Source organism: Microtus ochrogaster, chromosome 18 (genome assembly GCF_000317375.1).
Source record: "Microtus ochrogaster isolate Prairie Vole_2 chromosome 18, MicOch1.0, whole genome shotgun sequence".
In the NCBI taxonomy this organism is placed as follows: domain Eukaryota; kingdom Metazoa; phylum Chordata; class Mammalia; order Rodentia; family Cricetidae; genus Microtus; species Microtus ochrogaster.
Window position 1 is genome coordinate 61193179 of NC_022020.1, and position 14374 is coordinate 61207552.

The following is a 14374-nucleotide window of genomic DNA, read 5'->3' on the forward strand; positions in this document are numbered from 1 at the left end:
GGGCCAGCTGTATGCTTTGAGGGGCAGCAGGATGTACCTGGAGGAGGGTCACTTCCAGAAGAGAGAGTTCTGGAAGATGGAACCCGAGAGCGAGAGCAGTCTCATAAGAACCTGCCTTCTGGGTAAGATGATCGGCACTCATGTATAATGGAGAGAAACCTATCCTCTGTACCCAGAGCTCCGTGGACTGCCCCAGCTCTGCCCTCCCCAGGACCAAGCCTGGTCACGGCATTGTCCAGTGTTCTCATGGGCTGGGAAGCTCAGGTGTCTCCTTAGAAGTGGGCCCCTACTTGTCCTCGGAGTGGCCTGGAGGGGTCCCGAGTGCCAGCCCCCCCCATTGTGAGGCCAGGTGGGAAGTGGATGCCAGGGCATGGTGTCACTTGAGTCTCTGCAAAGGGGTGTGGAGGGAGGAGGAGAGAGGACGACCTTCTCATTTTCATCAACAAGTGATAGATCTCAAGAAGAAGCCCCGGGGGCAGGTGCAGAGTGACAGGAGGTGGCCCAGAATGAGCAGGGGACAAAAAGGGGGGGAAAGTAAAGAAAAAGAAAAAAAGCGCTGTGTTGGGTTGAGGGACCAGAGAGGAGAAAAGTGGGACAGTGCTTTGGGATGGGGGACCCAGGAGACCTAGGGAACAAGGCCAGATACATCCGGACCTGAAGCCCTAGGAGGGCTCCGCAGTTCTCTGAGTGGAGAGGCACAGGTCTAGGGAAGAGGTGGAGCTAGACCGGTGAGTGTACCGGGTCCCACAAGAGGCAGGCAGCAAAATGATGCCCCAGAAGAAAAAGCGGAGGAAGAAAGACATCGACTTTCTGGGCCTGTACGAGGAGGAGCTGCTGAACTACAACTCAGAAGATGACGAGGACGAGCTGGAGCATGAGTACTACAAGGCAAAGGGTGCGGGCTGCCGCCTGTGGGGTGGTGGGATCTGTTCCTCTGTCCACTGCTTCCCAGTTATCTCCACGCCTGGGAGGGCTCCCGGGTTCCCGGGTTCCCGGGCTCCCATGGAGCAGAAGAGGATAGCAGTGCTGGGACTGCCTCGTATTCTCAGCCAGCTGCACTGATCTTTATGAATTAAAAAACAAATTAGAGTGAGAACCGGTATGCACACAGTACAGGACCGGAAGTACCAAGAAGAGTACTTACCTTTGGGCATGCGGGTGTAACCGCTGATCTAGACCAGAGCGGGAGCGTTTCTAGCCCCCACAGAGCTCCTTCATACCTCTACCAGACCTAATAAGTCTCTGACTCTATCCCCAGGAGCCGCTTTTTCCTATTCTTTAACTTCATATAAATGGAGTCACACAGTATACACTCTTTGGGGAGCCAGGGTTTTCCTCTGTAGCTCAGTTCCTCTGACTATTTACGATGTAGCCAAGTCTAGTCTTGACTCTCAGCAGTCCTCATGCCTTAGGTGCCTGGCGCTGGGATTACAGGGGTGAGATATGTATTTTTGCTGTGTGTATATTTTTGGGTCTATCATTTTTCTCATGTGACATCCCACCTGAGAGGTGTGTGCCTGCTGTGACATGATACATAGTTTTTCTTTTCAGGCACGAATAAGATTGCATGTTATAAACACATCACTGGTGATTTGACCATTCTCCTGTCGAATTCCTTACACCTTATTTGTGTACTATGGTGAATAAAGAGGCTACAGATCTTGGACATTTGCACACTCGTTTCTCCTGGAATTAAAATTGGAAGCTGAAGTGCTAGGTTACAGGGTGAACATCTGTTCACCTATCGGTGCGTATAGCCTCTAATGCACCCCCCATTACATACAAGAGGGGCAGTAGATTCACGTTCTGCCGACACTGGTATTGTCAGTTCTCTTTATTCCTGCCATCCTGGTGGGTGTCTGGTGGTGTTTTTCTGGGGTTTTTATTTCCCTGATGAATGATGGGGCCGAACGTGTTTATTTGCACATCTCCTGTATTTGGTGGCCATTCAGACACCTTTGATGACGCATTAAGACATTTTTGCCCTTTTCAGCATTGCTGAAACTTATTATAGAGTACATCTATTTTAAACGTCCTACTCGATTAGTATGAAAGCCGTGTGACTAGTCAATGTGAAGAATATTTACATTAGAGAGAACATTGTTCCCTGCCAGCTTCCTGTTCCAAGCAGCCACTCTTCAGCCACCTGTTAAAGTAGGTCCTATTTGCTATTGATGGCTTCCCATAAATAGCATTGTAAAGAATGAATGTTTCTTAGTCTACATATGTGCTACATAGTATGTGCCAATAGCGTGTTGCTTTTCACGGCTGAGTGGTACCCAGGGTGTGGGTATACTACGGATTGTTAACCCATTCACCTGCTGATGGACATTTAGGTGGTTTCTCATTCAGCTCTGCTCAGAGTAAGCTATTATGAACATTGAGTTCATGGGTTTCTATGCATCTGTGTATCCGTTTTTGTCTCTCTCGGGTCAAAACCTAAAACTGGAAGTTTTAGATCTTATGATAAGTGATTGTCTATCTTTTAAAGACTCGTGTGTTAAAAGTATGCAGTCCCCGTCTGATTTGTTGATGTGAATTATTCATACTTTCTGGGTATGAGTCTTTTGTTGGATGCATTCCAGGTGCCATATTTTCATCTGTGACTCACTGTCATTTCCTTGATGGCCTTAACTATAATTAAATTCAGATGAGCAACTTCTATATGGCGAGTGTCTGACTTCAGGGGTAGCCGTGCACTCCTGAGGGAGCTAGCGAGTCAACTCCCACACCTCCTGGAGCCCATATCTTCCTCTTCTCTACGTCTTTTTGGGTCTCTTTCTACAAATTTCCAATGACGTGGCCCTGGCCTTTCCATCGAGCTGGCCGTTCTCCTGTATCAGCTTGACTCAGAGATGCCCCTGTGCACACACAGATAATGCGGGCAGCACTCGTGGCTGCCCTGATTCTGAACAGTTTCCCCCGAGGTGCAGGCTGTGATGTCTCAAGCCTTGTCACAAGTCTCATGAGAGGCAGAGTCCAAACGCATGGACTGCTTTCCTTCCCCACGCATGGCTCCTCCGCCGAGCTTTGTCAGACTGGGGATATCCAGTGTTCCTCTCAGATCCAGACACTGCAGATCCCATTCTTCACAGGCAAGGACCAGAGATGCCCCTGAAGGGATTCAGAATTAACCACATGCCATGTTCATGATGCTTGAGCTAATACACTGTCTGCCAAAGGAAAAGGTGCTAGCTTTTGGACGAAATGGGCTTTGTTTGCATGAACAATAGCTTCGAAAAAGAAAGGCTATTTATTATCTTCTATGTGTCAGGGCCTCTACATTCTCAATTCCCAGAATAGTTCTGCAAAGCAGATATTACTATCCAGTCTTATAGGCAGGTAGCTACTTGTAAAGAGCCACCCTGGTTCTAAGTGGCTACTTCTAGATCTCTGTGGCATTGTGTGACGTTGATGCCCAACACTTTGCCTCAGCATGCAGAGGCTTGTGGGTTTGCAGTGAGATGGATAATAATCAGAACACACCTTCTCCGGGCCCAGAATGCTACAGTTGCTCAGAAGGATTGATTCTACTCTCCACTATCCACCTCTCAACTTTGCTACTTTGTATGTGGGACAAAACCTTCCTGTGGAATGGGCTGCGGATGGGTAGTATTGAAAGATGAATGTTAAACCCTCAAGTGGTAACTCAATCCACAAGACCTCCTCAAGAGAGCTCGAATATACTCTGTAGTGGGCGATCTGTTCTAAAGACCAGAAGTAGGAACGAGATTAGTTTTACAGCAATGATCAAGTGTGATGAGGGGCACGAAGCCCCTAGCTCAGGGCTAGGTACGTAGTAAATCATCAGTCAGTGCTGGCTGTGATACAGTTTCAAGCATTTGATGTTTGTACACTTCCATAATGTGGTGAACAGCTGACCCGGGCCCCAAAGATTTCAAATACCATTTCCCACATTTGACCAGCTCTCCACATTGCAAATTCCTCCTTCCCAAAGCAGTCATCTCCTTCTGGTCAGCCTTCCTCACTGCACACACGTGTGGTCGGTCCCCTGAATCAGCGTCTCCAGCCCACCACTGACTCAGAAGTGAGTCTCTTCCTAAAACACGCTGGGGACGCACACTTCATTGGGAGATAGGAATAGCAGCTGGATAGGTTGGTGTGTGGCTGTTCCCACTTCTCAGCAGAGGTGACGTGGCTCTGGGGGTGGCTGACTGCAACAACCCTGTTCAGGCCGGGTCTGTGCTAGATTCTGGGAGTTGATTCCAAAAATGGATTCAAGATACATTCCCAAAGTTTCGCCAACACTCCTGGATGCTGAATGCCCCTGCTCATCCTACCCAGTCCCCTTGGTTGTAGCAGATCCTTCCTGTCTTAGTTAAGTTTCTGTTGTGGCAAAGAGACACCAAGGCCACAGTGACTCTTATAAAGGAAAACCTTCCACTGGGGCTGGCTTACAGTTCAGAGATTTAGTTCACTATTCTCATGGCAGGAAACATGACAGGCGCTAGAGAAGGAGTTGAGAATTCTACATCTAGATTGGCAGGCGGCAGGAAGAGAGAGACACTGGACCTGGCTCGAGCTTCTGAAACCTCAAAGCCCACCCCCAGGGACACACTTCCACCAGCAAGGTCACGCCTACACCAACAAGGCCACATGTCTCAATCCTTACAAATAATGCCACTCCATGTGAGTTTATGAGGTCATTTTCATTCAAACCACCACACTGATCTTGATAGGTTCTCCCTCAGGAAATACGCAGGTGCTGACACCCTGACCAGGAATAGTGTTGACAACAAGCCATGCAAGCTTCAAAAAGACCATTGGCAGGGAACTCAGTGTCACTGCCAAAGACACAGCCCTTGGGGAATTAACCCATGCAGAATGAAGCTGGCCTTGTTTCTACACTTTCAGATTCCTCTGCAAAAGCAGTGTCTGGCACCGACTGTGAGTTTCGGTCTAGAGTTAGTGTGGGTTTGACCTGGTTCAGGATTGTGAGAATGGGATTCTGGGTTCTCTTCTGAGCCTGCAATCTATTTTTTTTTCTCCTCCAGTGTACGAGGTGGTCACAGCCACAGGGGATGTTCGTGGTGCAGGGACAGATGCCAATGTGTTCATCACAATCTTTGGAGAGAATGGGCTCTCTCCCAAGCTCCATCTCACCAGCAAGTGAGTACTGCTTTGGCTTGTGGGGATCCTGGGAGATTAGTTTGGTTGGCCAAGTTCTAGAACTCAGGAGTGGCCTTCTTCTCTGTAGAGGCGAACAGTTAGATCACAGCCATGTTGAATGACAAAATTTCTCTGTCAACAATCCAAATATCATCTTGAGGATTTCCCAGTGCTTTCCTTCCAATTCTCCTTTGTCCCATTCTAGATTTTTATAAACAGTAATGTCTAGTTTAGATCTCCCAAGGGATACCCATGAGTATCCCTTGATATTGGAGAAGAAACGATCTAGTTGAGGAAAAGTTCCACAGCTATTTAAATCTACTAACCTGGTCCATTCATAGAAAAACTGAGGCTGAGGAAGAAGCTCACAGACCTTCAGGTTTTGTGTGTGTGTGTGTGTATGTGAGAAACGGTCCTTCATTGACATTGGTGCTATAGACATTTTAATTGATGACACGAATCCGTGGCCCTGGAGAGTTGTTCCACAGGTTCTGGTCCCTAAGGTTTGTGGCCTGGGACCTCTAGAGGACAAGAGGTGAAGTGATAGAGAGGTGGCGTGGCCATGCTAGGAGACCACAACACTGCGCTTTGCAGAGTGACCAGTCTTGTGATGTGAGTCCTGACTAAGCCACGGCACGCACGCAGCAATGCTGAGATGAGCATAACCCCTTCTTTTGTCCGTTTCTGCAGAACAGGGTACCCGCCTCCTTGCACTACTCATATTGCACGTGACTCTGGTGGAAGTCTTTCCCTCCTGTGACGTGGGCACGGTAAAGGGAATACATGAAACATTCATCCTTTTTGCCATGCATCCTCCCAGAGGAAGGAGATGCTACTATCCCTGGGAAGGTGGCCAGCTGGTTTTTGTGGTCCCCAGACTGTCGTGGGTTCTCACAGTCTTTCCTCCTTTTACATACCCAGCATCCTTTGCTTCTTCCCTCCTGCTTATCAGTTTACCAAACTTTCTTTCGGGGAGGCCCAGATCATTGATGTAACACACCAAGAGAGAAGGGTTGTCACTGAGCCCGCTTCTCCAGATCAGCCTAGGGACAGAAGTCGGCAATCCAGAGACCATTGGGTCTACTGGGGAGGCTCCGGAAGAGAATCTCTGCCTAGGTCTGTGTCACGCTTGAGGCTGGGAAGCAAAAATAAGTGAGCAGATGGGAGCTCCATCCGCTAGTCAGGGCAGCTTGACAGCGGTGTGAGGGTGGACCTGGGCGGGGATAGAAGCTGGGTGCTGCTGAGACTAGAGAGTACCGTGAAGGGAGGTGTTGGATCTGTAGTGGAGGTGCAATTGGGTTTCCTGGGCCCCTGTACTTGTCCTGGGTCATAAAGAATAGGCAGAACTCAGTAGACACCTGAAATGTTGTGTAGTCAGAGTGACCCTTCACAGGGAAAAGATACAACCTAAGTCTTCAGTGCTGAAATGAATGAGGATAAGAGAGGAATACAAAAGATGGGTTAGACCCAGAGAGACTGCAAGGCTTGTGGACAGAGAAAGTGCTCTAGGTGGGCCCAGCTGGAACTGCCAGTCAGAACCATGTTGCTGTCTTGAAGCAACTTCCAGGCTGGAAGGCCTTGCCTGAAAGCCAGTCAGTGGATACTGAGTTGACAGTGGCAGCTGATGTCACCTTAACTGTGAGCAAGAGGCCAGGATCTGGCTGCAGTGAGACATCGAGGGAAAAGACTACAAAGGCAGTTGTGCAAAATTCTGCTCACGACATCACTGCCACTCAAGCTGGAAACTGAGTTCAGGAGGGGACTGTAATTTGCTGAAGGTTTGGGATGTGTCACACATGGGTGGCAGCTGAGGTTACTTCTGAGTCCCCATGTAATGCAAGATGTGCTGCCTCCTCCTCTGTCTCTTCGCACTTCATTGTCTGCCCGGTCCTCTTCCTCACAAACCAGCTCTAAACCAGACCCACTGAGTTACCTGCAGCACGGATCCTTGTATACACACATGTGTCCACGTGCGTAGCGCACGCGCGCGCGCGCGCACACACACACACACACACGCTTTTGTATGTAAGACTTCTCCGGTAGCTCTGGGCCTGAAAAAGGGTTCACACTGACCAGTGCAAACAAATGAGTTGCAGCTCCTCCAGTATTAAAATTCAACCTTGATCTTTCTTGGCACTTCTCCCAAACCCTTTCCATAGCCTCTGGCCGCATCTCTCATCTCTTGTCTCCTGTCCTCCCTTTTTCTGTTTCAGCCTGATTTGAGCTCATTCCTGTGCCCTTTCCTGTATCCTAGAACACAGAATCCCACCTGGCTTAGCAGGATTCACCCCTCACCCAATATAACACAATTCCTATTTCAAGAAGATCTTTACTATCTGATTCCTAGGCAGCCAAGATGACATCCACTTTGTTCCCACACAGGAACCCTCCCGCAATCTCTACCCCAGTGAGGTCTCTACGAAATGATCCCAGGAGGCTACGAGTTAAAGATATGGCAAAAGGATGGGGTTTCATGTATGCTACGAATGCTGTCTTTCCTGCTGAGAATCCACACCCCAGTGTGTGAGAGAGTCCCTGGCATTTTAGTCTGGAGGCTCTGCCTATTTGGTGGCTAAGATGCCAGGTACAGCCTTCTGAGGCTCTCTCTGGGCAAAGTCCCTGCTGAGCGATGATGGGAGCAGGGGGCTTTATTTGTTTCCAGAGCTATGATGGGGTTCTCATCTCGCTGGGAAACGCGAGGAGCCTGCACTTTTGTTTCCTTTGGGATTTTTAACCCAGCCTTGGTCAGTTTTCTACAGCATTTGCATCCTGCCGCGAGGGGTCCTGAAGCATGGGGACTCACAAAAGCAGTATGGGTTCCTTTCGGAAAATGTGAAAATTTATATAGATAAGCACAGATAAGACTTTATAGTCTTAGCCTCTAGACGTGACATTGTATATTTGTGTAAATTTTCCCACTCGCTGTTTTTAAATGAAGATGATGTCCCATTTGTATCAATTGTTCTGCTCTCAGATTCTATCTTAATATATTTTTTAAGCTTATAAACTTCATGTTCTTTTTATAATAGGATCCTTAATAGCTACAAAGTGTTCAATCACATATCGTCTATTCCTTAGGGTGTTTACTGAATGCAGAAATTTTTGTTGATTTATTCTAAAAAGCTATTACTTTGTGTCAAAGAGAAAATACCATTTATTCATTTTTTTTTCTGTTTCTCATTCACAAAATCTTAACGTGTAGAATTGATGTCCATGTGTTTTCTGAGTTATTTCACAGCGATTGCGACAGAATCAGGGGTTGGAGTGTCCCGTTACCCCCACAGATGCAACCCCACATCAGCAGACCTTCACAGTCCTGGTTTGGTTTGATTCCATTTTCAACACCGGATCCAGAAACATTGTTTCCCCAGGAAAAAGACCAACTCATTCTTTGGAGGAAACATTTTGACTGCACACTTAAAGTGGCCTTGCTTGACCCCTCCCTTTCTCCCTGAATGACACCTACCTGAGCTTAGACATGTGCCACCAGCCTGGGGGTCCCCGTTCCCCTACAGCTAACCAGATACATCCATCACTCCTCTTCTTACTTCTCTGTCCCCAGGTTTCTTCTTGGGTTCTCTTTTCCTTGACAAGGCTGTTTTGTGTACATCTTCATGGCCTCTGCTCTTTCGTATGAGGCTTGGACCCTGCTTGATTGTGTCCCTGCCTTTTAAAGATTGCTCACCAGAGTGGGTCCATTTGCAAAATCCCAGCCTCTGGACCCTGAAGAACCTGGAAGGTCCTCTGTGCCTGACCTTCAGCCTGTGGCCTGGGGAGAAAGCCCTTTACCCCTTTATTTTGAAGAGCACAGACAGCCAGTAGTCATTATAAGCTCAGATTATTTAACTTTCCATGGCTGTAACAAATACCTGAAATAAACCAACTGAAAAGAGAAAAGGGTTATTTTGCTCTGAGGTTTTTAGGGGTTTTGGCCCATGATCAGTTGGCTGCTTTGCTTTTGGGGCCATAGCAAGTCAACACCAGCTGTGAAGGTAGCTGTTCAACTCACAGAAACCAGGAAACAAGGAGAGAAAGCGGAGTCCTCACAGGGTCCCAACACCCTCTTCAAGGGCATCCTCAGTGACCGACTTCCCTCCCCTGGGCCCTATCTCCTTCATTGTACAGTTCTGGGCATCAAACCCGGGGCCTCATGCATGCCAGAAAAGTGCCCTGACCCACACCCCCAGCTCCAACCTCTTAAAGGTTTCCAACTAGTGACTGGGCGTGTGTGAAGTGTGAGGCTCACAAGGGCTTTGGGAACACATTTAAGGTGTAGAGAACAGCCTAGGCAAATATCTTCTGTACTTTCCTCTTCTCCCTGGCCATGTGCTGGTCCCATGAGCCCTGGCTGAGAGAGCATAGTCTCCCAAACCAGAGGGCCCAGCTATGAGGCAGGAAGAACTGCTTGGCGCTCTGGGCTCTCACAGCTGGGTTCTTGGCTCCTGTGGAGGATGAAAGAGAGGCAAACATGAGACTTAGGGATCCACTCCAGAAGATCCTGGGGCAAGGAGCCTTGAGCCTCCTGGCATAGCCACTTGAATTTGGGGTGTGCAGAAGCTGGGACTCCCCTGGGCGTTGTGCTGCCTCACGCCTCAGGTGTATTTCATCTGATGGCAGTTTGCCAGATATTCGTCTTGATTCCCTTACTGCCCTCACCTCCATGGTTGCTGGACTAGAGGTGGGGTGGGGGAGAGGTTTCCCCTTTCTCTTTGGAATGGCAGGACCACAGGTAGCCACCCAAGGTCTGCATCAACTTGGGGCTGTCATTGCAATTCTTCTTGCAGAACGGGGCAGGTGAGGGGGACCTGCAAGGGGACCTGCAGACAAGAGGCTCCAGGCATCCATGACACCCTCCTCCTCTATCCTGACCAGACCCTGGTTTTTCTACCTCTAGTGGCTTGCATGTCCACACAATGGCACTGGTGTCACCCACTATGCCTGTGTTAGTGACTCACAACCATAATCAAAAGAACACCTGGATGTGAGTCTAAGCACGGCACCTGCCTGCCCTTCCTCTTCTCTCAGACCATGTCAGGGAGAGCTCAGAACGGGAGCTAGGTGCATGCTGCTCTTTCCATGCATGGGATAAAGAGGGAGGAGAGGATACTAGCCTCTGGCTCTGCTCCTGGGCCCACGAGACATTGTGAGTGGGACTGACGGCCCTGTTTCCTGCAGGAGTGAATCTGCTTTCGAGAAAGCCAACGTAGACGTATTCCGGGTGCGGACCAATAACGTGGGCCTCATCTATAAAATCAGGTGAGAGTTTGCCCCTAACATATGGTAGTGGTGATAATCAAAATTGGCATTTTTCTGGATATTGGATCCTCAGCTGACTGACATTTGAGGAATTACTAAAAGCCAGAATTATGTCCCATGTCCCCATCCTGAATCACAGAGCTCCAAACCACATCATTGGAGGCTTGCTTTCATGGGCCTGGACAATTGGATGCAACTCCCCACACACAGAGACATAAGTTCTTACAAACACTGGAGCACAGTAATTGGGGACGGATCTCTAGGTCCAAGTCCAAGGTCTTGCTCTGCTGTTTTTTGCTGCAGGATTTTAGACAGTTTACCTATCCATTCCTCTGCTTCCTTCTCTCTAATAACGGTACTTCATCTATATAATGCTAGCGCCCACCAAGCCTGTGTGTAGAGCAGTCATTAAGCCCTCAGTGAGGGCTTTGCTGCAAGATACCTTTGGATGAAAATTCCCCTGATGATGTTCTCACTGGGGGAGTTTCTGTGAGCTGTATGAAAAGGGGTAACTTCTAGCCTGGCTACAAAAGAAGAGCATTTGATTGTTCCCTTCTTCCTTTCCTAGGCTCAGCTAACCGCCCCATTCCGGTTTATGCTCACTTTAGGCTCATCTGTGGGCTGATTGTCCCTAACTGGGGCCTGGACAGGGCTCAAATGCAGCTTCCATTCAGTCCTGACTCTTCTTTTCCCCACGAGAAAATTTGGGACCACACAGTCCCTTTGCTGGGAGAGGTTACAAGGGCCACAGGTACTGGTTGTGTACAGGGAAAGGAATACAAGCAGAGAGGGGACTCTCTCAGGGAGGTCAGGAGGGGAAGGTGGTAGGTATATAGGAAATGGTCTGACCAGGCAGAGGCATGAGACCCTGTAGAGGACAGGCCCAGTGGATCGGGCTGGTCATCTGGTTATTGGGGTCATGGGCTGTACCGGACTGTGAATTACTGGCATAAAGCTTCAGAGTGATGGCCTGGAATGAAATGTTGCCTGTACTATGAGGTCATCCAGTGGCCATGCTCTAGGGAAGAAATTAGGCAGAGGTGGGGGCTGTGGGAAGTGAGAAGATTTGGGGCACAGATTCGGAAGACCCTGTATCTATGTCACCCAGCACAGAAGGCATTGTGGCTGCTGTGCACTTAAAATACAGCTGACTCACGCCGAGTGTGTTGTGTGGATAAAATAGACACCAGGTTGTTTTTTTAAAGACTTTTTTTTTTTTTTTTTGGTTTTTTCGAGACAGGGTTTCTCTGTGGCTTTGGAGCCTGTCCTGGAACTCGCTCTGTAGACCAGGCTGGTCTCGAACTCACAGAGATCCGCCTGCCTCTGCCTCCCGAGTGCTGGGATTAAAGGCGTGCGCCACCATCACCCAGCCTGTTTTTTAAAAGACTTAACAGGAGAAACAGAATGTACACCACATTGTTACATTTTACATGATCGTGTGTTAACATGGTGAGTGGAAGATACAGTGTATTGTTAAAACCAATTCTATCAGTTTCTTTATGTCTTCAAGGTCAAGGCAATCTAGAATTGTATGTTTGGCTCACATGAACTTTCTATGGGACAGTCTTGTTCTAGATGGGGATCCTTGGATGATGCCAACTAAGGATGGTGCCTGGGGTGAGGGCCACTAAGAGAGGAACTTGATAACTCAAGAGTGATGGGACAGGACAGTTTACCCAGGTGCCATGTCCCACCAAGTCCAAAAAGCTAGGTGCTCTCTGCTCTCTACGTTTTTCTCCACGCCCTCCTTTTAGCCATCCTTTTTAGTAAGGACTGGATCAGCTGTCTTTCTCGTCGTGACTCTGGTAAGCACCCAAAGGTGATGCCTGTGTACAACTCAGGTCAGAGCAGAAAGGGTGCAGCACTGGCAGAGGCCCTGCCAGGCACAGCTCAAGGCTCTCCTACCGAGAGCCCCTGTGGCAGTATGACAGTATAACAGTCATTAATATGCACATATGCCTTGCAAAATATCCCCATTAATAGACAAGGAAACTTAGAACCAAAGGGAGCAAATGACTGGACCTCTCTGAAGTAGTCATTGGGCACCCTCATACAGAAGGGGCATCACAACATCCTGATTCTGCCAGTAAAATGTGGGTGTTGGCTTCTGCCGCAGGATCGAGCATGACAACACAGGTTTGAACGCCAGCTGGTACCTGGACCGGGTGATAGTGACCGACATGAAGAGGCCCCATCTCCGCTACTACTTCAACTGCAACAACTGGCTGAGCAAGGTGGAAGGTGACCGCCAGTGGTGCCGTGACCTCCTGGCCAGCTTCGACCCCATGGATATGCCCAGAGGTCAGTAGCTAGCCTGCCTGGGCCTGGCTCCTCACTGTGCTCTGGAAGCTATCCTCCCCCTTCCATGCTTTCCTCTTGACTTATGCCAAGTGAAAGCCGATCTGTGCTGGCTAGTATTTGTTTAGTGAAGGGGAAAGGGATGTTGGGGCGGGAGAAGAGAGGCAGCTCCTCTGTGGTCAGTCACTCAGCTGAACAACACATTAGCAAAATCATGACTCTGCCCTCTGGCATAAGCCTGTGCTGTCTCCAAGTCCCACCCGCTCTTCAGTCCACCCTGGAGGAAGTGAGCATTGCTCCAGACAATGGGCTGTGGCTCCCCATTTCTGTACCTACCTCTGACTTCTCACCTCTCAAACAACTTCAAGCTCCAGGCATTTCTGCTTGTAATCCCTATCTCACTAAACCTGAAACCTCATTGAGTCCTTTGAAAAATGTTATCAGGATTTTATTTTCTTACAAAGCCAAATTTCATCATTGCACCAAGTTTAGAAAATAGACACATGAAAATATTTTTAAAAAAGAATGCTTTAATCCCATCACCTGGACAAATACCACCCACCAGTGACCGATGCATTAATTTCCAGTCCTTTCTATGCACGTGTACTATGAAATAATGGGCGGGCGTGTCTCTGTTCTATGGCGTGGTTATTTCTATATCATCAAATACTACTTACCATTCCTACTCCCGCTGGCTCTGTATGGTCTAGAAAAGTGGTTCTCAACCTGTAGGATGCTACCCCCTAAGGCCACCAGAAAACAGATATTTACATTACAATTCATAACAGTAGCAAAATTACAGTTATGAAGTAGCAATGATAATGGCTTGGGTCACCACAATGCAAGAAACTGTATTAAAGGGTCACAGCATCAGGGAGGTTGTGAACCACTGCTCTAGAACATGTCATTCGCTACTGAATCTCTCATCATTGGACGTCTGTGGTGTTTCTCTCTCCTAAAAACACACCTAAATGCATTGTTTAGATTTTGGGACTCTTTCCCTAAAGTGCTTTCCAAAGTGAAATTTCTAAGCCAAACAATAAGCCCATGGTTAAAGCTTTAAAATTTTTATTTGATATTATTTCATGTGTGTGTATGTGTAAGTGTGTTGTATGTGTGTACAAATACAGATTTGTCAGACTGCATATGTGGAGGTCAACTTGAAGTTTATTCTTTCCTCCATGTTGTCAGGCTTGGCAACAAAGAAGCCACCTCACTAGCCTGGTTCAAATGGCCACAGGAAGTAGATATCAGATTGTGCACAGTACCACGAATGCAATTCTGCCCACACTTGGTTAGCAGAGTGTGATCTTTTCCAGTTGGATTATAAAGGCCTTCCAATGTTCTTCTTTGGTTACTAGTATAACTGAACATTTCATGTTTATTGACAGTTGTTCACTTTAAATTTTGTTGTTGTTTTTGTTTGGTTTTAGTTTCTCAAGACAGGGTTTTCTCTGTAGCTTTGGGGCTTGTGCTGGAACTAGCTCTTGTAGACCAGGCTGGCCTCAAACTCACAGAGATCTGCCTGCCTCCTGAGTGCTGGGATTAAAGGTGTGTGCTGCCACCACCACCTGGCTAAATTTTGTTTTCTGATAAATTGTATTATATATATTTGAGACTTGCTTGAAATTCTGAGATATGTTATGGACAGTAAAATGGTTTCTCTCTCTCTCTCTCTCTCTCTCTCTCT

At 47.9% G+C, this 14374-nt stretch overlaps 1 protein-coding gene across 2 annotated transcripts in view; it reads left to right on the top strand.

Annotated features, from left to right (window-relative positions):
• The first annotated feature begins 765 nt into the window (after positions 1-765).
• Loxhd1 (lipoxygenase homology domains 1) overlaps positions 766-14374 on the top strand; it is a 137723-nt gene continuing 124114 nt past the window's right edge. For both annotated transcript variants that reach the window (XM_005356289.2, XM_005356290.2), the window contains exons 1-4: positions 766-895; positions 5016-5130; positions 10306-10386; positions 12503-12687. In XM_005356289.2, coding sequence (XP_005356346.1) covers positions 766-895; positions 5016-5130; positions 10306-10386; positions 12503-12687 — 511 coding nt within the window. The remainder of the gene's footprint in view (positions 896-5015; positions 5131-10305; positions 10387-12502; positions 12688-14374) is intronic.